At 40.0% G+C, this 25,736-nt stretch overlaps 1 protein-coding gene across 5 annotated transcripts in view; it reads left to right on the forward strand.

The window, feature by feature from the left end:
- Window positions 1-25,736, forward strand: part of BBX (BBX high mobility group box domain containing) — a 319,247-nt gene that overhangs the window by 193,826 nt on the left and 99,685 nt on the right. For 3 of the 5 annotated variants that reach the window (XM_014585118.2, XM_006170761.3, XM_006170762.3), the window contains 2 exons: window positions 13,259-13,429; window positions 21,895-22,137. In XM_014585118.2, the coding sequence (XP_014440604.1) occupies window positions 13,268-13,429; window positions 21,895-22,137 (405 nt within the window). In that variant the 5' untranslated portion in view covers window positions 13,259-13,267. Of the gene's footprint in view, window positions 1-3,932; window positions 4,066-13,258; window positions 13,430-21,894; window positions 22,138-25,736 lie in introns of those variants that run through there. The other 2 variants (XM_006170760.3, XM_006170763.3) reach the window with 1 other exon arrangement.

Here is a 25,736-nt window from a genome sequence, read left to right on the forward strand (position 1 = left end):
TGGCTGGCCCTGCTCCTGTTATTTTAGTTATGACTGGAGATGATTAGGCAAAGGAGGATCTCGATTTCTCTTAACTTTAAAAACTACAACTATGTCATATAAAAGAAAAATGATCATTTTAAACTTTGACTATTTTTGATGAAATTTAATGTATCTGCTTTTTTAAAAAACACAGGATTACTCTTAAAATTTAAAAGACAGCATATGTAAACTAGAACACAGAAGAGTAAATAATCAATGTTCATTAATGGGTGCAGGAGAAAAGGGAGAGGGTAATTCTCTTAGGTTAGAATTATGCATGAGGGTTGTTCTTTCATCACATCTGCTGCATAAAAACTATTTTGTTTTTTAAGAATTATTTAATTATATTTATTACTATTATTATTATTATTCAATTTCCCATAGGGCATGTGCATTCACTAGGGAGAGAGAAAGTGCTGACGCAAGCCGTTAGGTCCAGGACCTAAACCACAGTCGACTATATGTGAGTCCAGTGCTCCAGCCACCATGGCCCCATAAAAACTATTTTGAAATAGGTAAAAATCACTAGATATTTTAAGTTCATAGTTTGGGTATGCCATTTGGATGCTAGGAATTTCTGAAATTGGGGGAGGGTACATCACAGCAAGGTATGGTGAGGATGGATTGGAGAAGGAATTCGGGTGCTAGGAATAGATTGCCGGGAATGGCCAGGGACTCATTCATTTAAAAGATGTTTCCCTGCGGTGTGCTGACTCTGTGTTAGGCCCATAGGTACCATGATTAACATGACCCAGCCTTGTTCTGTCACATAGGCCTGTGATATAAAGAAGAAACAGACCATTATAGCATGGTGTGTTAAGTGTAGGGTGCTGTGGAAATAAATAACAAGTATCTCTCAGATTAGGAAGGACTGACAGAGGCTCAGCTGAGGCGAGAACTAAGCCCTGAAGCAGGGATGAGAGTTCTGTTGGCAGATAACCACACTGAACACGCTAGCAGGCCACGTGCTTGGCAAGCTCACATCAGTGACATGCAGCTCAGGGTGAGCAGAGCTTCAAGACTGAGAATGGTGCAGAGAAATGTCACTGTGCACAGCGACAAGGTCGAGAGGACTCTGCATTATTTGAATGAAGGAGTTAGCACTTTTCTTTGGTGCATTGAGGACCCATCAAGACTTTCCATGCAGGAGATGGGCATGAGCAGATTTCTGTAGCATGGAGATTTGAAGTCAGCACTGTGACAGAAAGAAGACCAGACAGCTTAGGCAGCAAAGTGAGGTTGGAGACGAGTGGGCCATATGTAAGAGGAAGAAGGAACAGATCGTGGTGAGGATTAGATGTTGGGGCCAGCAGCCAACTACAGTGATTTGAGTTTATGGAGAGAAAGTAGGAAAGAGATCTATATATATCTTTCCTGTATATAGATGCTTTCCGGATGTTTATGTGAAGGGAAGGAAAATCTAGTTCCTGTTTACCAGGCTGTGGCATAGCTCTCCTGAGATATGGCAGAGGCAGAGGCCTGGCTCACACAAGGTATTTTCTCAAAGAGGCTAGAAAGGAAAGATATGTGAATCATCGTGAGCCGGAAACGGTGCCCAGGTTGGAACAGTTGGGAGTGCTTTCTAGGAAATTAATCCTGAGAGTTAGAACCAAGAAGATTATGAGCCTAGTCACTTAGTGAAGAACAAGGTTGGAGGCTATGAACAAATGGTATTACCAGACAGAACACTTTGTGGGTGTTAGCTCTGAGGCCCAATGGCCTGAAGCCAGTTTGCCCCAAAAAGAGGCTGAACTGAAGGAAGATGAGAATTCCGAGACAGCATTGGACTTGAGATTGTGTATAGACTGAAGGAGAAGGTGTTCATGTGGAAGGAACTGCCGACATCATGGTAGCAGGAAAGAAGACTGAAAGCACAGAGTGGGATTGAGGAAAGGAGTTGACCTTGAATCCCTGCCTTTGAGAGAAGACAAAAGAAATAAGTTTTGAAATAGGTAGGCAAGGCAGGAATTTGGGAGAGTTAACACTTTGTTATCTAGGAGGCAAGGACATTTTCTTAGAATGACTAAAATTGTGATGAGAAGGACAGTATGGTACAGTGACTGGAACCTTGGATCTCGGGACAGAAGACCTTGGTTTGAATCCTGACCCCCTCAGGAGCTGGCAGAGTGGTCTTAGGCCTGGTGCTTAGGCTTTGCCATTCTCATTTGCTTCATGTTTAAAATTAATTTTTGCGTTTCTCCAAGGGCTGTATTAGGATTAAAGAAATTAACTCATGGAGCTGGCAGTTGGCATGGTAGTTGGGGTGCTGGACTTCTACATGACCGGCCACAGTTCAAGTCCCAGACCTAGCAGCTTGCTTTCTCACTTTCCCTCTCTCTGTCTCTCTCTGGTGAGCACACGTGCCCTACAGCAAATTTAATAACATCAACAATAAGGGAACCGGCAGGTGGTGTGGTGGTTAAGGGTGCTGGACTCCAGCATGGCCAACTGTGGTTTAAGTCCCAGATGTGGCAGCTTACTTTCTCACTACCCCCCTCCTCTCTCTCTCTCCCTCTCTCTCTTTCTCAGTCTGTCCCTTTCTGGTCAAATTAAAAAATAAATAAGTAAATTAATTAATTAATTCTTTTAAGAAGTTAATTTGTAGATATGCTTTGTATGTAGCAATTATTCAGTAAAGTTTGCTGTTATTAGGAAGCAATTTTGTAAAATGTTCAGACTCTGAAGGTAGCCCTCCTAGTTCAAATACTGGCTCCACCAACTGTATGCTAGTAATGTGACCTTGGACATTATATAATTTTTTTTGGGGGGGGGGATGGGTTATTCCTTTTTTTTTTTTTTGCTATAGGGTGCATGTGTTCACAGGAGAGACAGAGACAGAAAGAGAAAGTGAGAAGTCACCCCCCTGAGGGGATGGCCATGCTATATCCCTTCTCCTACATTCTTCTTTTGGGATCTTGGGCTCATGCACATACACACACAGCATGAGTTTCAAGCCTCCAGGTCCAGGACTCAAACCATAGTCGGCCATATGGAAGTCCAGCACTTTAACCACTATACCACTTGCTAGCTTGGACATTATATAATTTATTACCATGATTCATAGTTTACCTGGTGATCAATAAATGCATACTCAATTGCAATAACAATAAATAAAGAGACTTCACAAAGTTGTCTTCTAATGCTTCCACTTCTTGCCAGTGTAATAATTACTTCTTCATGTGGCAAATGCATATTAAAAAAGCTTTTGTTCATTTCTCACCTCAGGCAAAACACATGTTTTCTGTGCTCAGTTTGCTCATCTGTAATAAAGGGTTATAATAGTAGTCCTTACATGTTAGGCCTATTGTGAGGTCAGAGTTTATACATGGAAGGTCTTAGCTTCTGGCACCCAGGAAGCATTAGACAGGTCTAGCTGTCATCCCAGCCATTATCTTCACTCACCATCATCAGGAAGAGTGAGGAGAAACTAAGCATGTGTAATGGGCACTGTGGGATTGGATTTGTAACTGAGTAGGGGGAATAAAAAAGGATTGCCAGTAAGCATCGAAAATCAACCTGATTAGAAACTTTCGGAGTAGATTACGGTACAGCCAGAAATCTGGGGATTGACCAGGGGTAGAAAATGGTTGGATGGGTTTACAGTTGGGGTTTCTTAGTTCACCAATTATGAAAGGAAAAGAGCCAGTGAGCTGAACTTACTGTGATGCTGTATTTTAAGAGAACAATGAAAGCAAATAACCAGAGAAGAGAATAAAGCTCCTGGAGCATTTCTTTTTATATTATTATTGATAGCTATTTGGAAGTGACTTTGATTTTATTGTATGTATTACACTGCCTTGTCAATTTGCTTGTCTTTTTTTCTCTCCCGTCTCTGTCTGAGCAACCCTTTCTGACTTATTTGCCTTTTCCACAGATTTTCTTTTCAGTTCTGATTGTCTCTCTTGTCTTCTAGGAAAACTACATAAAGAAAACAGTAAGAAAGCAGAGAAATATTGTTTATATGTTCAGTTCTCCACATATTCACTGAGTACTCCCTATCTAGCATGGAAATCTTTGCTCTGACAGATCCAAAAAATGCATCTGGTATGTTCATTCCCATCAGCAGTCTGTGAGAGAATTCACGTGCAATCATTGCATATACATTGCACAGGAGAATGAATTATATTTGTCATATAATCAAATACCAAAAAGTCTGACACAGGCTCAGTAGTGGTGGCACAGGTAGTATGACACCCCCATGCAATGCTAGAATGGTGTGGGAATGCTCTGGATTTGAGTCCTGGGTCAACCTGAACACACGGGACACACCTGCAATCCTGACTACCTGGCAGGCTGGGGCAATTCTGGCAGTGGTGGCTCTTTCAGTGGTGCCCTTCCCCCATGTATCCCACGAAGAAAATAAAATATGGCACAGCCTCCAAGTGCTGTAGGAGGTTAGAAAATGTGCTCGGGAAGGAAAGAGACATAAGCTGGGGCACATGCAGCTTTTAGAATGGGAATTGAGAGAGGGCTTCGATAGAAGGTAAGAGTAGGGGTGGCAGTGTGCAGGCCTGGGAGAGCTCTGAAAGGACAGTGCAGGTACATGTGACAGGCGTAGAGAACGGGGCAGGCCCCAGCCCTGCAGGAGAGTAGAGGTGGGAAGTGAGGTGAGTGGGAGGTGAGACTGGACACTTAATTCCCACAGTGTGTAGCCAACGTGCGATCAGTAAATGCAGTCAACCATGTTGAAGGAGGAAGAAACTCCCATGAATTTATCTTTCTGTGTTTGAACTTGTCAATGTGATAATTATGTTCTAACCATGTAATAAATGCATATGATAAAACCTTTTTTATTTTATAAACTGAAAGAGGCAGGTTTTTTAAATTTTTTTTTGGCTAGTCTTGTGGAAGAATACTAATTTGGCAACTTTATAATTAAGAACGTAAATGTCTCCATACAATTATGGGAAAACAGAGGTTGCATTTTTGGGAGTATAGTGAGCAGGATGTTATAGCCTGCTACAAAATTCTCTAAGTAGTTTTTCTTCTTTAAACCATCTCTTTTCATGCTTTATCTCTTTCAGGGTAGCTGTTGCCTCTATCTATAATTTTTTTCTTTTTTCTTTTTTTTTTTTTTTTTTGAGAGATTTTCACTGTAGGGCGCGTGCGCTCGCCAGACAGACAGAGAGAGACATAGAGACAGAAAGCGAGAAATCACCCCCCAGGGGGGATGGTCACGCCGCAATCCCTTCTCCTCCATTCTCCTCTCGGGATCTTGGGCACGCACGCACACGCGCCCGGCATGAGTTTTAAGCCACCGGGTCCGGGACACGAACCGCGGTCGACCACGTGGTAGTCCAGCGACATAGCCATTACGCTAACTGCTGGTTCCCGCCTCTATCTATAATTTAAGAGTAGCATATTTCATGTTAAGCTGTCCCAAGCCTAAGTGTCATGGAGTCCAGAAATTAAGGGGTCTTAAAAACACATATTCCTTCGTGAGGTAAGGGCAGTGGGACAAGTACAATTGAGCCCTCCTTTGACTAGTGGCTACCTTATTAGTATTCATGAAGAGCATATCCTAACACCTTGACAAAGTTAAAGTTTCCACCTGAAGAGCTACTCTTTGCATGAATAGTGACTGAATTGCTTCTAAAAGCGAGTATTACTTTATTGAATGAGATATTTTCATTTAATCTGCTACATTTTAGAATTGTCATTATAATGATAATAAATAGTAACGATTAGCACATGTATGGCTTTTATATTTAAAGTGTTTTAGAGTTAATTTAATTTAATTGTCACTTGGCATCATTAGAGACCTGTCCTTGCTTTTCCGTTGTGAATCTCAGAAAGTGTTCCCTCATTAGACCCAGTGTTCCCTTTTGGTATTTCCATGGTCCATAAGCTATTTCTGCCATGGGAATTGCTCAGAGTTGACAGATTGAAAGGCTTTTTATTCGAGCTTCTTTTCCTAGGTTCACATTTGGGTTCTTTTTTTTTTTTTTTTGGAAGAAGTTTTTGCTATAGGGCGCGTGCACTTGCCAGAAAGACAGAGAGAGACAGAGAGACAGAAATCACCCCCCGGGGGGATGGCCACACCACAATCCCTTCTCCTCCATTCTCCTCTCGGGATCTTGGGCACACATACACACACGCCCAGCGTGAGTTTAAGCCACCAGGTCTGGGACTCGAACCGCAGTCAACTACATGGGAGTCTATTACGCTAACTGCTAATCCCGCATTTGGGTTCTTGAGCTAAGGCTTTCTGTTTTCTGTCCTAGGTCCTGCACTTACTAGCTCTGTGACCCTAGACAAGTTACTTAACCTAAAGTTTCTTGAGCTGGGATGCTTAGTCATGTTAGTAGTGCCTCAGAGGGTTCCTGGGAGCATTCAGTCAGAAAATGAATATCAAGTATGTAGCAAATATATAACAGAACGTTAGTTATGTACTAGTGTTTTTAAAATTATTAGGAGCATTTTATTCTGGGAAGCTATATGTGGTTATGTGTAAGATAAATTATAAGCTGGGAACCAGCAGTTAGCATAATGGCTGTGTCGCTGGACTCCCACGTAGTCGACTGCCGTTTGTGTCCTGAACCCGGTGGCCTAAAACTCACGCCGGGCGCATGTGCGTGCGTGCCCAAGATCCCGAGAGGAGAATGGAGGAGAAGGGATTGCGGCATGGCCATCCCCCCTGGGGGGTGATTTCTCACTTTCTGTCTCTCTGTCTGTCTGGCGAGAGCATGTGCCCTATAGCGAAAAAACCTCTCCCCCTTAAAAAAAAAATTATAAGCCAATAAATACCTTTTCCAAGAATTGCTGTGTGTCAGGCTCAGGATGAGGCATTGGGACAGAAAGGGAAACCCTGGCAGCTACCTTCTAGAAGGCCAAACCAATATAGGGGGTGTGGAGATGGTTAGTAAAACACTATGCTAAGTGCTTGAGCTAACAGGGTCAAGGTCAACCAAAGCTTAAAGCTAAAAGTGATGAATTTTGACTTAGATCTTTCATAGAAGACTTAGTGAGAAAGAGATAGTTGACCTGGGCCTTGGAGGATGAGAAGGACTTTCATAGAAAATAGAATTTTAGAGTGAGAAGGAGCAAGTCTTCCAAGTTTAAATGTTTGATGGCTCCCGTGATAGTGGGACTCCTTTAATAGATTGAAAGCAGGTTGGCCCACTTTGTGTGAAATTAATAGAGCTACCACTTGGTCACGGTTTTCTCAGCTGCTCTTCTTGTCTCTTCTGTAGAGTCTGCAGAAAGTGCAAAGCTTTGCAATATTAGCTAGACCCGGAAGAGGCCTTTTTTTGTGGCTAGAGTGTGTGGTGCTTTAACAATGATACTTTATGGGCCTCCTTTATGTTCTCTTGTTTCACTGGGTCTGAATTTCCATGACTGATTGGAATGGAATTCACTGGACATTGAGGAAACACCTTAAACTCTAAAATACCCCATACCACAAAGTTAGATTCCCGCTAATTGTTAAAGACTGAAGTGTACTGATTGCCTAAGATGTAAGACAAGACTTGTTAGAAAGATGGAGAGGATCATAGGCACAAAATTTATGATTGTGCCAGTGTGCTGTTACTGACTGTATATCACTTAGACAAAGGGAAGGAAACGCCATCTTTCTTTTTCAGTGTCTGAAGCTGCAGATAATATCTGGGAAGCATATGGACCACTGTTAGGTGGGAGACGTCTGTGTGGGAGACATCTGTGCCCTCCCTTGAACCCTGTCTTGGGTTGTGCTTAAATGAGCAGATGCTGCTTGTGCTCCCTCTGAAGCGTGTAAAGGCGGGGGCAGATACACTAACATTGAATGAGAACCTCTGAAGCACATGTTGGATATTACTTATGTGTTCTCTCAGTCTAGCTATTGTTCAGTTTTAAAATGAGGACAGATCAGTGAGATTACTAACTTTCCAACAATTAGTGGTAGAGGTAGGATTCTAAAGGAGGTCTGTCGTGCTCCAGTGTCCATTCTTTTCCTTGTATTAAAGGCAATGTTTGTTTTGTCTTTTTATTTTCTGTGATCTTTCTTCTTAAAATATCTCATGGAGTTTGATGTCAATAAAAGCCATCATACATTTGAAGAATATATATAGTTAAATTTTTTTCCTAATTCATCAAGTAGATTTACATTGAATTGAGTACAGTGAATTATCTTTTTAAGGCCAGTCATCCTTGCACTGAAAAGGGCACACATGAGTTGCTTTTTTCTTAAGGGAGAAATGAATATTCAGTATTTTGGATAGGAACCTTCATATAATTATTTGACAATCTCAACAGCATAATTTGATGATACTGATTTAGGTTCAGAGTTCATTGATAGTTAAATAATGTGATTTCAATTATTCTAAAGTAGCAGGGCAGAACACAAGAATGATGACCCCTTTTGAATAAAGTCCACCATTTGCTTAATTTGTTGCATATAGACTGTTGGTTTAATTTGCTCTTGTTTGAGAACAAGTAGCCAAACTTTAAACATGTGGGAGTTTTAGTAGCAAAATAATTACAAGATTAGTCTTCTGTTACTATCCAAAATAATTTTTCTGTCTCCTTATTGTCGAAGTAAGGTGAGCAATTATGTTGTTTCAAAATTATGTTTTCTTTGCCGTCCCACGTTTTTTCATCTCTGTTCCCAGTCTTAAACTCTTAAAACCCCATAACACAAAGTTAGATTCACTCTAATTCACTCTTACTTTCTCACTACTTCCATATGGTAACCAGGGACATCATTTTTCCTTCACTGTTTCGCCTCTTTCTGTTGGATTGTCTGAAAAGTTATGGTATGTTTTCTTACCTTTTTCTATGCAAAAATGCATCATGACCTTTCTGATAACCCAACACATTTGAAAATAGATCCAATTGTTAAAAAAAAAAAAAGATCAGATGACTACAGATTATTAAATTGTCCAGTTTATAGCTTGAATTATTTCATGGTCATTAAGTCATTTACACTTTCATCTCCAATTCACAGGTGTGCTCTTTTGTCTGTGCTAAACATGTACCTGTTCTGTTGCAGGCACTGCGCTAGGGGATGCCGGTCTTATTTCTCCCACAGCCCAGGTGGCCAGCGCCTCTCACATTACCAGGTGTTATTCTGGTCTGCTTATCAGAGTCATGTTACACACAATTTTCAGCTTCCTTTTCCTACTTAGGAAAGAATATCTGAACTTAGGGAAATGAAAGAGATGGTATTTAATTTTGGAGCCATTCTAATGTATAAAAATAATGAGTTGTTCCCATAGTTCAGAATTTGTGACAACCCTCCTAATTAACTGATCTGGATGTTTTGGGGTGCCAGGATACTTCCAGAGTATATAAAGATAGTTGTCTTGAACTGTCAAATAAAAGGCCAAACTGTGAAAGTAGAATAGACCCAATGTAATTCAAAGGAAAATGTTGTGTCATTAGCAATACAAAGTTTTTCTAGTGTATTTCTGAGTAAGGAGAGATTAACTTCTCAAGTATCAGAAAAGACACTTGAGTTTAGTGTGAATTCAGAGTGCCATGTGGTCTATACAGAAAGAATTAGAAGGGATGAGTGTAACTATTTTAAACTCAAAAGCCACATTAATTTCATCCTTAATATTTCATTTTCTCTTTGAATATTGAAATTATACCTATTTTCACAGAGGCATACAGTCACACACACTCACACACAATTAAGTAGCACAATTTGGTTCAGAATTCTTGGGGCAGAAGATATATTTTTCCCTAGGCACTAGCAGTCACTTTATCCTCTAGTTGATAAATGCTGCCTGACAAATACTTTCCCATTTATTTCTTTTACTTTTTAAAAATATGTTATCTCATAAAATATTGGGCCCTCAATACGAATTTAATTACTCTTCAAGCAGGTCTTCCTGAAGTGATTAATAAGCCACAAAAATAACTATTTCCTCTTCTCTGTGTTGGTATTTTTGGAAATTAGGTTGCCTGTGCCAAGCTTCATTTGTAGATAAAATGGAAATTGTTAAATGGGCTAACAATTCACAAGAAATCTTTGTTCCTGTATTAAGAGCACTCCAGATACCTAATTCCATTTAGAGTTTTCAATAACTTCTTGTACTCTAGGCAGCCATATGAGTCATGTAATTGGTTCAGATATTCAGCAGAAATTTTTTATGAAGAAAGCCACAGGAAAATATTTTTCTTTGCTCCTCTTTTTTTTTTTTTTGACAGGGTGAGCTGAATATAGCTTTTTAATAAATTAATGAGGGTTTTTTTAATCAAAATGAAGATTTAAAAAATAGTTTTATTTAACTAAATTTTTATTGTAGCACAATACCACTAGTGGACTGATTGAGTAAATTATGATGTATTCATATATTGGAATATTACATGGTAATTAAAAATGATAATGATCAAGGTGTGTTGACTTGGGCAAGAAAGCATGATAGATGCAACTTAGAAGTTTGAAAGGACTATGTTTATTGCATGTGCATATAACTAAAGTGTGGAATGACGTATTCCTTAAAGACATTTATATTGGTCAAAGGCAAGGCAAATAATTACAGGGAGGATTTTTGTTTGCTTTTTAATTTATTTTTTGCCAGAGTGCATATGTGCTATACATTGGAGACAGAAGGAGAAGAGACAAAGAAAGCAGTTGCCCAGTGGGACCTGGTCACACTACAGTCTTTTTCACTCCGTTTCTCCATTCCATCAGGTTCCCCAGTAGGAGTGTATATGCACCTGGCATATTTTACAAGCCTGGGGGTCAGGAGGAGGGATTCAAACCTCAGTAGGCCATGTGGCTTCTGGCTTCCTCTGTACAATGTCTATATGCTATGCTACAGGGCTGGTCTGTGGGTGATGATTATTCAGAGAACAGAATCCAGAAATATTCAAATGGTAATTTAGTGTAGGGTAAAAGTGGTATTCCAAAAAACTGGCAGAAAGCTGGATTGTTTAATAAATTATGTTGCCACAGCTGGCTAGCTATAGGAAAAAAGAACTAAACTAGAACTGTACTTCATTCCTTTCATTAAAAGAAATTTCAGATCAATCAAATCTTAAAATATTTAAGGTGAAGCCTAGAAAGTTCTAGGAGAAAACATTAGTAAATAGTTTTTGTTTTTGAAGTGAGAAAGACCTAACATGACCCCATATCCAGAAACGATTCAGGAAGATGGATACATCTGCCTATGTTAGATTGTTTCAGAGGCTTGAGAACTGAATGAATCTTGATGCTACCTGTTCATGAATGCCACTTCATTTTTTTTTTTTTTTCTGGAGAGGTTTTTGCTATAGGGCGCATGCGCTGGCGAGACAGAGAGACAGAAAGTGAGAAATCACCCCCCAGGGAGGATGGCCACGCCACAATCCTTTCTCCTCTGTTCTCCTCTCAGGATCTTGAGCATGCACGCACACACGCCCGGCGTGAATTTTAAGCCACTGGGTCTGGGATGTGAACCGTAGTCGACTAAATGGGAGTCCAGTGACATAGCCATTACGCTAACTGCTTGTCCCGCCACTTCCAGTTTTAATATGGTGTTAAAAATGTAATGGTATATGGGCCAGTCCATATTGTGGTGGTTAAGATGGTTTAGATTACAGCATGGTTCGAGTCCTGGACCAGCAGCTTTAAAAACAAGCCAGGCACTTGTGCAAGCATGCTCACACTCTCAAAAGGAGTGAGAAAAGGGATTGCAGTATGATCATTCTCCAGGGGGGTGTGCATTCTCTATCTATCTCTGTCTCTTTCTGTCTCTCTCTGGGAAGCACCTGTGCCCTCTGACAAGTTTAAAAAAACAAAAAAGTTAATGGTAATATTTTGCAGGCACTGGACCAATGCAGACATACACCAAGCAAAAGGCCGCTAGCCAATTATTTTAGGAATTGCTTTTATATCCGTAATTGTTAGCATTCATGAGCAGTTTAAATTAATGACATTTAAATATATTATTTGAAATTTTTCATGACTATGTGTAAGAAGTAATTTGTACAGTAACATTACTTGAAATGAATGAAGAATGATGGGGACCAGCAGGTGGTGTGGTGGTTAAAGTGCTGGACACTCCCACATGGCCGACCACAGTTCGAGTCCCGGACCTGATGGCTTACTTTCTTCTCTCTATCTATCCCCCTCTCTCTGATCAAATTAAAATAAATGAATGAATAAATAAAATTAAATAAAAATAATTTAAGAAAAGAGAAATGAATGAAGAATGAAAAATAACAGATCAGAATGAAAGTTATGAGAAAATGTGTAAGAAACTGCTGTGTAGTTAACCTGTGGATTGTGGAGCTGGGCCTGATAGAATGGGCAAACGTCATCCTATGCTGTCACCTGTATAATGTGAAAACGTGTTGGCTTAATCATTGGGAATGTTTCCTTAAGTCATTGAAAAATAGTTTAAGGTTTGGGGCACCTAAAATTTTTTCTTTCATATTTATAACTTGACTATTTCTGTGCTATTTAAGCCAGTCACCCATTTAAGAAAACAAAACACAGAAGCCCAAAACCCTGGATCAAAACTTTTTTTTTTTTTTTTTCACCACGTTGCTGTGTGTGTGTGGTAGTGGAGAGACTAGAAGGTGTTTTTACTTTGTTTTGTCACATGGGCTCAGAAGGTTGTTATCCTGCTAAGTGAACACAGCTACAGTGTGCTCATGTGCTGCATCTTTGGAAGCAGTTTCTGGAAAATGTGTGTCATCTTATGAAACGATCTTATTTCAGATTCACAGCATTTTATTCGTTTATGTTACTCATATTACAATATCACAGGCACAGATTTATCATTGCATAGAATGTAAGATTCCTGTAAGTTGTTAGTGTGAAATAAAAGCCATTGAAGTAAGGGCCTGGAGGACCGTCTCTGGAGGACTGTCCCTGGAGGACCTCTGTTCCCTTGGGAGGCATCTTCCCTGTTCTTTGAGGGGGGGGGAACTGAGAAATATTATCCTGAGTAAATATGAACAAGGAAGGTAGCTGATAATCATACTCAAGCTTATTTGGGTTTTAAGTTCTGAAGTTACATAGTGGAAGGAAGTAGATTTCATAAAAGGCAAATTATATTAGCTCAATTTAACTCAGTAAAATGAATGTTTGATTATCTACTTAGGATTCTCACTGAATCCAGCAAATGCCTGAGCTGGTAGATAGTTTAGTCATTAAAACTATAATCCAATTAAAGCAAAGGGAACTAAATAAACTAATTTTAATCAAATTTACTTTGATTTCTCTTGGTGTCTCTCCGAGAGAAATTGGGTTGACTGTGCCAAGTTTTATTTGTAGATAAAATGGAAATTGTTCAATTTCGTCCTCTTTCTGTTTTTACTACAGGTCACAGTAATGAAAGGCAGTAACAGAAATAAAGATCATTCAGTAGAAGGAGAAGGGGCTGGAAAACGACCAAAACGAAAGTGTCTTCAGTGGCATCCATTGCTAGCCAAGAAACTTCTTGACTTTTCAGAGGGGGAGGAAGAGGAAGACGAAGAGGAAGATATTGATAAGGTAAATCCTTCATTTTACTGTGGAAGTTTCAAGTTAATTTGTGTACTCACAATATTCTAGAAACTACAGTGAACGTGTGTGGTATGAAATACATGTCTCTAGAAGTCTGGGGGTATAGAGGTAAGACACGATGCTCTGTGAGGCAGACCTACATGGAAGGGTTGCCCATTTGTGTGCTGAAACCTCCCCAAGTACTCTGGGCACGTGAGCATGCCCATGATCCAGGGCTGGCTGAAGTCGAGAGTGGATCTTGACATCACGACTCTAATGGGGATGCTCTCTCCCTTGCTGTCTGTCAGGGAATAAATAAACTTCAAAAAAATCAAATAACATTTTATATGACTTGAATCTGATTTAATTACTTTATTCACATTTTCAGTCCATTTATTTATTGCTCTTAAGATATCTGAGCCTCCTAATAGTTTAGATTGAAATAGATTCTTAAGTATTCTATCAGTTAACTAATGATTTACAGGTAATACTCAAGTGCATCGAGAAGGGAGAATTTATAGAACTTGATGTGCTCACTTCACACCCACCCCCTTGCTCCTCTGGCCTCTCTTTCTTTGGCAGTCTATCTCTGCCACTATAAGCACTCCAGCATGGTTCTCTTTGTCTTCATTTCTGTGGCCTATAGCAACTGGTAGCACTTGTCCCATCGAGTCTCTTTGGTCACTCTGTGGTCACTCTTGAACTCCTGTTCTCTGGCCTCACACCTGAGCGACTGGCTCTTACTTAAAGAGTCACATGATCATGCAGGTGACTTGTGAAAATAATTACTCTTCCAGGGTTTGCATATTGACTTCTCCTCACCATCATTTGGGTCTCAGTACAAGGACTGCCTCCCCAGAGAGATGGGACCTAATCATCTCCAAGTTTTCTCCCACCCAACTCATTCTAAGTCAGAGGATTTCCTTCTCAGCAATTCCTGCTATATGCCCCATGTCTGGCAGAATTTTTTTTTTTTTTTGAGAGGTTTTTCGCTATAGGGCGTGTGTGCTCGCCAGACAGAGAGAGACAGAGAGACAGAAAGCGAGAAATCACCCCCCAGGGGGGTTGGTCACGCTGCAATCCCTTCTCCTCCATTCTCCTCTCGGGATCTTGCGCACATGCACCTCGCCTGAGTTCTTAGCCACCAGATCCCAGACGTGGACCGCGGTTGACTACGTGGGAATCCAGCGACATAGCCATTACACTAACTGCTAGTTCCCTGGCAGAATTCTTGTTTACGTCTGCCTTCCCAGAGCAGAACAGAAGCCTGGTAAGAGCAGGACATGGGCTTTCTTGTCCTTTCCTGTTTCTCTAGAACAGAGACTGGAGTATGGCAAATGGAAGGTATTGAATAGAATACTGAACGGAAGAGTAAATGAGTACATATTTGTGTTGTTGCAAATTTTTTAAACATAAAAGATCTTCAGTATCCAATCAGCCCTTTTCTCTTAGCTTTGGCTGACTTTTTCTTTCACTCATCTCAGCAAGAATTATAAATATCTTGCCAGTTTCTTAGACATTGAGAATACCCTCTGTGACCTGTTCTTTGCAGGAAAATACAGGCCACCAGAAGTGGCCACCAGCTTTCTTTATACACCTATGCACTTATGCTTTCTCCTGACTCAGCGTTTCCTCCTCCCGTCCCACTTTAGAGAAATAATTTCATTTCTCCTGTTAGAGGAGACTGCCAGGTATATACTTCATTTGATTCTTTGACACATTTGTCCCTGTTGGTCACTGATCCTCGAAGCCATGTTCTGCTTCCGTGATGGCAGTCCCTCAGTGCCTGCTCCCCCTTGCCCATGGTGCTTTAGTCATTCATCTCTTTCTGTGGGTGCCTCTCCAATGTTCTTCCCTCAAATATTGATGTCCTCTGGACCTCTAATCTTAATTTCTGCTTGTATTACTGACTTTCCTCTTGAACTCTGGGCTCATGTCCGTTTATTTGATAAATCTATTAGATTCAACTAGGAATCTCAGTTTGAATGCATTCACGCATAAGCTTTTGCTTTTTTCCTCCAAATCCTTCCTGCATCTTCCCTTTCACAGTAAATGGCAGCTTCAATACTCTATAGTTTGTCAGGTTAAAAGCTCGCTTTATTTTGCTCAAGCCTCACATCCATCCATCAGCAATGCTCTCAGCTATCCCTTCAGAATACGTTTCAGTCTGCACCCTTCTTCACAGTTCCATACGACCAGCTTCCTCCGAGCCACTCCCCCTCTGTTCTTACTTTCACAGTTTATTCTCAACAAAACAGTGAGAGAGGGGTCCTTTCAGTAGAAAGCATAAGGCTGGTCATGCCACTATTCTGCTTCACAAGGGCAGGGACTTTGTGCCCATGGCACTGTGTGACCGTGGCTGTATCGGCAGCAACTAAAAGAGTGCCTGGCCCAAGGCAGGTGCCCAGTTAACGTGTACCCAATGGAGGATTAAAGTCATTGAATCCTCTTCTCTTTTTACTCCGCACTCAGTGACCCCATCTATTCCTTTAATCTTACTATCTATCTTCTTTGTTTGTTGTTTTCTTTTTCTTTCCTTTTTTTTTTTTTTAAAGAGAGATTTTTGCTGTAGGCGTGCATGCTCACCAGAGAGAAACAGAAAGTGAGAAATCACCCCCAGGGGCATGGGCTACGCTGTTTTCTCCTCTCAGGATTTTGGGCACATATGCCTACACACCTGGCGAGTTTCAAGCCACTAAGTCGGGACTTAAACCACAGTCAGCTGTTGGGAGTCCAGCGACGCAACCATTACACTATCTGCTGGTCCCACTGTCTTCTTTATACTGGTATCTCAAAGCTGACAGTACCCATAGATTTGAGTACCCCTGGAGCACTCCTCATAGCCACTTTGGATTCTGCCTCCCAACCCTGATCTATTTTCTCTTGTGCTTTGAAAAAACTTTACCATTGGGAACCAGCAGTTAGCGTAATGGCTATGTCGCTGGACTCCCACATAGTTGACCGCGGTTCGCGTCCCGGACCCAGTGGCTTAAAACTCACGCCAGGCACGTGTGCTTGCGTGCCCAAGATCCCGAGAGGAGAATGGAGGAGAAGGGATAGCTGCGTGACCATCACCCCTGGGGGGTGGTTTCTCGCTTTCTATCTCTCTGTTTCTCTGTCTGTCTGGCGAGCGCACGTGCCCTATAGCAAAAATCTCTCAAAAAAAAAACTTTACCGTTGAAACCAGAGTACCTTTTCATTTTCAGTCTTAATCCAATTAGATACTAGCCAATCTGGGTTCTATATAAATATTATCTCTGTTTTTATTTCTACATTCCTATCACTGCTGCCTGGATTTTAGCCTAACACCTTTTTTCCCTGGACAGCTGGAATAAACTTTGGTCTGGGTTCCCTAGTTTGGGTTGCTTCTAGTTTTACTATTTAATCTATGTTCTATATTGTTGATGGGAGTTACCTCTTTAAAGTACAAAGCAAACAATGTCTTTTCCCCTGCTTTCTGTAGCTGCAAGTGTTGATTTCTTATAATGGGCTCTTGGTGAAAGAAGAATCCAGAAAGAGAGATTTTCATCTTTATCTCATTATTTATCCATGTATTTACTTATTTGATTTTAGGTTAATTAATTTAATGAAATAGTTATAACATTAGATTATAGTTAAGAAATTTGGGGGTTGGGATGTGACAGATGACTTGGAGGTTAAGGCAGCTGGATCCCACATAGCCTGCCTCATGATTCAAGTCCTGGACCCGGCAGTTTGAAAAACATATTGGGTACCTGTGCATGTGTGCCCAAAATTTCCAAGAGGAGAATGGAGAAGGGATTGTAGTGTGATCATTCCCCCTGGTGGGTGATTTCTCTCTCTCTTTCTCTCTCTCTCTTTCTTTCTTTCAGTTTCTGTCCAGTGAGCACACATGTCCTATAGTGAAAACTAAAAAAAAATACTTTTTTTGATGTTATTCTTGAAAAAATAAAATTTGGACACTCATTGTCAAGACAAATGTTATTTTTTAAGTTTATTTCTTTCATGAGACACACACACACACATCGCCAACCTGGCCTTCTTGCCAAGATGTACTCGCAGTCTCAGCCAGCCAGGATCATGGGCAAGAGTGCATTCCAGTGTGTAAGGAAGGCCTCAGGACAGAACCTGTGGCCTGGCCATGCAGGCACCGCATCACAGAGCCCTGAGTCACTGCGATGTTACCAGCTGCCCCTTAAACCAAATGTTTTTCATTTGTCTGTACAATTTGAGGCTACTGATATACAAGATTAAATGCATGCTGCTTAACATGGCAGAAGAAATTATTCATGAAGTAGCTTATACATTCTTCTACAGCCTTATTTCCCAGAATCCTGTTGTCCTCTTTTTTATACCAGTGCTGTTGAATTACAAACCGATATTCAAATACACTATCAAGCCTTAATCCCTGTTTAGTCCCATATATTCCTAATGGCCATTTGACACATTCATCTTAAAAACTTTTGCTCAGACAATACCTTTTTTTTTTTAAACGTTTTTTTTTTTTTTCTATAGAGAACATGCCCTCACAGGAGAGAAGGAGAGAAAGTGAGAAATCACTCCCCCCGCCCCCCGAGGGTATGGCCACACAATACTATTCTCCTTTTGGAATTTTGGGAAAGCATGTGAATGTACCTGGCATGATTTTCAAGTCACCAGGTTCAGGACTCAAATGTGATAACCCATGTGGGCATCTAGTACCTTAATTACCATGCCACCTATTGGACCTCAGGCAATAGCTTTATAAGGAAGACTGTCTTTCTTTCATTTTTGTTGTTGTTTTAAAGGTTTTTGCCATAGGGCATGTGTGCTTACCAGAGAGAGACTATGAGAGGGAAAGTGAGAAATCTACCACCCACCCCTGGCAGGGATGGCCAAGCTGCAATCCTGTCTCTGTTCTACTCTCAGGATCCTGGGCACACATGCACATGTGTACCCTGTGTCAGTCTCAAGCTGCTGGGTCCGGGACTCGAATCGTGGTCAGCCATGTGGGAGTTCAGCGCCTCAACCACCATGCCACTCGCTTGCCCCAAGGAAGATTTCCTGTGCTTCCACCCACGAGTGCTCCATTACCTTACTGATCCTTACTGATCCTTGTTGTAGTCGGCACATGTTTTTGGTATATATGTCTTTTTCCCCTCCCAAAACAATGAGCTCTTTTTTCCAGCTTTTAACTTCTTTTTAAATTTAGTACCAGAATCAAGTTATTTCTGATGAGAAAAATATAAAATATTAAAAATGTATTATAATTTATTTTTTATTCCTAATTTTTTCTTGCCTTTTTAGTTGCAGAATGCTAAATAAATATTCCTCAAGAATTATTGTTGATGATTATGTACATTACATAGAAGATAAATCTGTAGCTTTCATTCTCCATATTTATAGCTATAACTTCAAGATTTTCTGTCCTTTTTGTGTATGTAGTGGGTTGTCGGGAAAGTCATGACATGTTTTTTTCCTATGCAAAAATGCATCATGACTTTTCTGACAACCTAATAGATAGTTGTTGGCTAGTTAATTGCGTTTGCAATAATAGACTTTTAAAAAATACCAAATTGGATTAAGCATGTGATTTTTCTTAGAGTGTCTTCCTGTGACATTTGCCCAATAAACAATGTATAAAAGAACCTATTTGCCTTATAGTTGTGGTTTTCAAAGTATGATCCTCAGACCATCACCTGGGAATTTGTTAGAAATACAAATTCTCAGAACTCACTCCAGACCCACAGAATTAGAAACTCTGGGAATGGGGCCTAGCAATCTGTTTTAATAAGACCTCCAGGGATTCCAAAGCACATTCAAATTTAACAACTACTGCTCTGTTGCATAATGTAGACTATCGACTACATGAATCCTTCTGATCTTAACTATGAAACAAGAAATTAAAGAAATGTTCTTAGTAATAAGTATCCCGGACTTACACTTACGGTTGCATTGTTTCCAAGAAACATCATGGAATCCTGCAAGGGTCTTCAAAAATTCACCAGAAGTATATGTCATGAAAAAAACTGCAAATACGTTTCAAAATTTGTTTGCACCTAAATAATCTAGTACTTCAATTTCATTTTCTATGAATTTTTAAAAGTCCACCTGTATTTTAGCCTTACAAGATATTTTATGACCCTAATGTGTTCAGAGTTTCTATGATCAGACATTGAATTAAGAATTTTAAGCGGGACCAGCAGTTGGCATAATGGCTATGTGGTTGGACTCCCATGTAGTCGACTGCGGTTCGAGTCCCAGACCCGGTGGCTTAAACTCACGCCGGGCATGTGTGCGTGCATTCCCAAGATCCCAAGAGGAGAATGGAGGAGAAAGTATTGCAGCATGGCCATCCCCACTGAGAGGGGGGTGATTTCTCACTTTCTGTCTCTCTTTACCTCTGTCTTTCTGGCAAACGCACGTGCCCTGTAGCAAAAATCTCTTCAAAAACAACAACAACAACAACAACAACAACAACAAAAGCTTTAAGCAATCAGGCTCTATATACTGGAAGTTTTGTAGAGGAAATTAAAAGCAGGAAGCCTAGCCAAGCCTGTGGCCTGGTGGTCAAGGCAACTGACTCCTACGTGGCCAACCCTGTAGTTTAAGTCTGGACCTAGTGACTGGAAAAACACACTGGGCACATGTGCATGTGTGCCCAAAATCCTGAAAGGAGAGATGTGGAGGAGAAGGGATTGCAGTATGACCACAACCTAGGGCTTACTTTCTTGTCCTCATTGTCTCTTCTTCCCCTAATGTCTCTCTGATGTGTGTACTCACCAACAAAAGAACAACAACAACAAAAAGGCAGGAAGCCTAGATCACAGGCCGAAGTGGTACTGGGGCAATGGCGATGAGAATTACAAAGATGGAATAGATAGATTCTGATTTTCATAGAAGTGCTTGAAGACTGAACAGTGATTGAAGTGCTCAGGACAGGGAAGGACTCAAAACTAATTTTGAAGGTATAAGCCTAGGGGAGTTTATTCCTGGTACCAAAATGTTTCATTTGACAAGAGATCTTCATAGTTATAAATGTAAAGATTTACTGTGTAGTTCTTTCATATAGTCATTTTAAATGTCTGTTCTGACTTTTTTTACTGTAGGAGGTCCCACTTATGCATAAAAATTTTGAATAGTCTAAATTAGCTTTTTATTACCTGCTTTTTCATGTTAAACATTGCCATATTATTAAATATAGACAAGCACTTCTCAAAGGGGAGAAGGAACTAATATTTGTGTAGTTTGTGTGGATGTTATTGTTAATCTTGAGGTCCTTAGCACTGAATGGGTTTATCCACTTCCTGAACAATTGCTCAAGTATTAATGCTATACCAGACATTGAACTAGGTGCTGTAGTGTAAAGGTAAATAAGAAGGCTTTTGTCCTCAAAGAGCTCACTGTTTAGTGAAAGAGAAGAAGATGGAAGCAGTTATAACACAATGTAATATATGCTGTAATAGAGACATGCATATGTTGCCATAGAGTGCCCAAAATCCTGAAAGGAGAGATGTGGAGGAGAAGGGATTGCAGTATGACCACAACCTAGGGCTTACTTTCTTGTCCTCATTGTCTCTTCTTCCCCTAATGTCTCTCTGATGTGTGTACTCACCAACAAAAGAACAACAACAACAAAAAGGCAGGAAGCCTAGATCACAGGCCGAAGTGGTACTGGGGCAATGGCGATGAGAATTACAAAGATGGAATAGATAGATTCTGATTTTCATAGAAGTGCTTGAAGACTGAACAGTGATTGAAGTGCTCAGGACAGGGAAGGACTCAAAACTAATTTTGAAGGTATAAGCCTAGGGGAGTTTATTCCTGGTACCAAAATGTTTCATTTGACAAGAGATCTTCATAGTTATAAATGTAAAGATTTACTGTGTAGTTCTTTCATATAGTCATTTTAAATGTCTGTTCTGACTTTTTTTACTGTAGGAGGTCCCACTTATGCATAAAAATTTTGAATAGTCTAAATTAGCTTTTTATTACCTGCTTTTTCATGTTAAACATTGCCATATTATTAAATATAGACAAGCACTTCTCAAAGGGGAGAAGGAACTAATATTTGTGTAGTTTGTGTGGATGTTATTGTTAATCTTGAGGTCCTTAGCACTGAATGGGTTTATCCACTTCCTGAACAATTGCTCAAGTATTAATGCTATACCAGACATTGAACTAGGTGCTGTAGTGTAAAGGTAAATAAGAAGGCTTTTGTCCTCAAAGAGCTCACTGTTTAGTGAAAGAGAAGAAGATGGAAGCAGTTATAACACAATGTAATATATGCTGTAATAGAGACATGCATATGTTGCCATAGAAACCAAGCAGAAAGATACATCATGAGTTAGTTACCAACCACTAGTAGTGGTTGATGATTTTAAAATATCTTTTTTTTTCAATTTGTAAGTTGTTTCAATGGATCTAAGAAAAAAATACATTGTACTAAACCAATACTAATTGCTAAATTGTCTCAGATGTGTTAAATATCTGGCTTTTGTTTTGATTGGTCGAAGGTTCAACTTCTTGGGGCCGATGGCCTAGAGCAAGATGTTGGTGAGACTGAAGATGATGAATCACCAGAACAGCGAGCTCGGAGACCAATGAATGCATTTCTTCTATTTTGCAAACGCCATCGCTCCCTTGTACGTCAAGAACACCCCAGGCTTGACAACCGAGGTGCTACCAAGATATTAGCTGATTGGTGGGCTGTTCTCGACCCAAAGGAAAAGCAGAAGTACACAGACATGGCTAAGGAGGTAGGTTACAATGACAAGGTGTTACCTGTCTGTGAGCGGCCAGTCCCCAAACAACTATTCATCAAATATGGAGTACCCATTGAAGGTCTAGCATTAGAACGTGGATCCTAAATCAGCTGTTAAATGAAAATATAGAGCCCTCTTTGTTCCTCCTCTTGTGTTCCAAGTCCACCTTGCAAATGTTGGCAAAGGTGCCAAGAACATTAATTATCAAGAAGTTTTTCTCATTGTCTATACGTTACGGCTGATTAATAGAAGGAATTGATTTATTATGAAGAATTTAGTGAAATTTAATTGAATAAATTTTTATTTTATTTTTAAAAAAATTTTAAGAAGATTTTGCCTTCACAAAACTTCTCACTGGAGAGAGATAGAAAGAGACAGAGACAGTGAGAAGGACGAGAGGAAAAATAATAAATCAACCCCCAGGAGGAATAGCCATGCTGCAATCCCTTCTCCATTCTCCTTCTGGCATCTTGGGCCGACATGCACACATGCCCAGCATTATTTTTAAGCCACTGGGTCCTGGACTCAAACTGCAGTCAGCCATGTGGGGGTCTAGTCTCATAACTGCTGTGCCCTCTGCTGGCCCCTAAGTGAACAAATCTTAATCTGATTCAGATTGGGCATTTTCCTGGACTGACTGCTGAGCAACTCCAGGTAACCTCGTGGTCACTCTGTATTTTAAGTTCTGGAAAGGGAAAGTGATGTAAAAAAATGAAAGTGAAGGAATGAGGTAGAAAAACAATTTGGATTAGTTACATTCTGAAGTTTGTTTGTGTTAGCACAGTTCACAAGGCGGAATGCTTGTGATTGACTGAAATTTAGCTGCTGTGATTGGCTGTAACCTGGCAACCCACTAAAAAAGCAGCCTTATCTAAATGAGGTCGCAGTTTCTTTACAGAAACCAAGCAGGAGTCAGGAGTAAGAGACTTTTCCATGTTCTTTAACATTATTATTAGTGATTTTTTTTTTTTTTTTCTTTGAAGTTCTTCAAGAATTCGGCTTCTGCTGTCAGCGAATGCTCATGGTAATAATGATGAGTATCTTAGGCTAATGTAGTTGTATCATGGGAAAGAGGAGGCTCACATTCTTTCTTTGGTTTTTAAATTTTATTAGAATGAGAAAGTTTGGACAAAACATGTCCAACCCTTCCAGCTCTAACATGTTTAGATTTTGTAATGAACACAATTATCAAGAGTAAGGCTTTAATTTGTTCTGTGCTGTAGGTAGTCCAGCATGAATATTTAAAACCAATAAATGAATGAACGATAGTGGGACAGGATGTACTGTGATGTGTGTATGAATGTAAACATCGGAGAGGCAGTAGTTAGTGAGAACAATTTCCATGAAGGAAGTCTCTTCAGAGAGCTGGGACTGTAATCAATTCCAGAGTGATAGCAGTTAGTAAACTTCTTCAAAAGTGTATACTCTTTCTAAATTAATCTGGAATTCGTGTGAGATCTTTGTACATTTAAAGGTATTGTGAAAGAATTTAGTAAAGGATAAGTAAAGCGATGCCTTCGTGGTTACACTCGAACAACTCCAACATTATTTTTTCAGTGTTGTAATTTGTAATACAAACTTCTTGATTCATGAAAACCCCTACCACCCAAACTGGTTAAGTTTTGTGAAAAAAATAAACCTTCCGAGGATAAAATACAGAGTTTAGAAAAATAACACTTCCAATTGCTATGGTTTTATTGAGTCAATTAATCACCTAACATATACCATAAAAATTTCCTATGAAATGTTTAGGGAAATTTGAATCCATAGTAAATGATTAGCAAAGTTGTATGTAATTAATGATCACATGAGACTTCAGGAATTGACTATTGTTAAAGATGGAATTTTAACTGTGTATGGCTTCTGGAAAATTTAAGATCAATTGCAGTGACCTATACGGTTTCAAATGTTCCAATAGATTTCCACAGCATAACAGTAATTAACACTAAAACTTTACCATTAAAAAACCTTAAACCTTTTTATAGTTAATGCCTATATGGTAAAATAAACAGTTATCTAAAACCTCAGCGGCAACTGCATAAGCTTCCTATAATTAAACACTAAAGTTTGTTTTTGGATTGCTGTTTTTGGATAGCAAGCAGCCTGCCCCTAGTATATTGTTTGCCTTTTTTTAAATACTGCTAATTTACAAACCCAATAGGTGGCCACTCTAAAAGGAGGAAGTATTATTTTCATACAGGAAATCCCTTGCTAATTACTTAATTAGGTTCACAATATTTGCCATTGTGGTGCTATAATGAAATCTGTGAAGGTGGCCTCCTGCGATCTACTAATAAAAGTTGAGACCATAACTGGATGTTCCATGTTGTGACTTGCCTTATATAGTTCTTAGGAAATGCTGCCTCGTTTCTACTGCAATTTCTCTAGTCATAAGTGATTCTTATTTATTTCAGCTTATTTACTGAGTAGTTCCAAAATTGCATTAAATTGTATGTAATTGTTCTGGTGCTTCTTGTGCTACTATTGCAGCCTTAATTTGAAATGTCAGTTCAATCAACAAATCCGTATTAAGTGACTTCAGAGTACCAGGTTTTGTGGAGCTGTTAGTGATACAAGATCAATGATAAATATGGTCTCTGTTTTCAGGCCCCCCCCAACCCTATCCCCATTGCTTTTTTTTTTTGGAGAGGTTTTTGCTATAGGGTGTGTGCGCTCGCCAGACAGACAGAGAGAGACAGAGACAGAAAGCGAGAAATCACCCCCCAGAGGGGATGGCCATGCCACAATCCCTTCTCCTCCATTCTCTTCTTGGGATCTTGGGCACGCATGCACACGCACCTTACGTAAGTTTAAGCCACTGGGTCTGGGACTCAAACCACCGTCAACTACATGGGAGTCCAGCGACATAGCCATTACGCTAACTGCTGGTTCCCTAGAATCCAGCTTCTTTAACCACTACAATTCCAGTTAGCTCAACTTTTGTTTTGTTTTGTTTTCATTGTCTGAAAGCATGTGCCTCACCAGAGAGAGGGAAAAGGCAACCTGGAAAGGGACAAGTTCACACCACAATCACTTCTCCCCCATTTTTGTATCCCATTGGGATTGAGGCATACAGATAAAATGCCCGGGGCATTCCGCAGACCGAGGCCAAGATTCAAAACATAGTCATCCATGTGGGATCTGGCCTCGTTAACTGCGGGGCTACAAAATGGGCTGGAAAAAGCTTCATTTTTAAGTTTTATGTATTTTAGTCCAGCAGGTAGCATAGCGCTTAAAAGCACTAGAATCCTACATGGTCGACTGTGGTTTGAGTCCCAGACCCAGTTGCTTGAAACTCATGCTGGGTGCTTGTGCATTCATGCCCAAAATGCTGATAGGAGAATGGAAGAAAAGAGGTGTGGCATGGCTGTCTTCCCTGGGGGCTGAGTTCTCACTTTCTCTTTGTCTCTCTGATCCTATAGTATGCACCCTATAACGAAAATCTGTATAAAATTGTATGTATTTATTCTGGATACTTTATTTAAAATTTTGTTTGTGTCCTTCCTGAATGTATTCAGATCAGTTTTTGACTATTTAAACTTCTACTCATTATTTACCAATAGGAATTATTTTATAATCTGTGATTTAGTGAG

This window comes from Tupaia chinensis, unplaced genomic scaffold, assembly GCF_000334495.1.
Source record: "Tupaia chinensis unplaced genomic scaffold, TupChi_1.0 Scaffold148904_1, whole genome shotgun sequence".
In the NCBI taxonomy this organism is placed as follows: domain Eukaryota; kingdom Metazoa; phylum Chordata; class Mammalia; order Scandentia; family Tupaiidae; genus Tupaia; species Tupaia belangeri.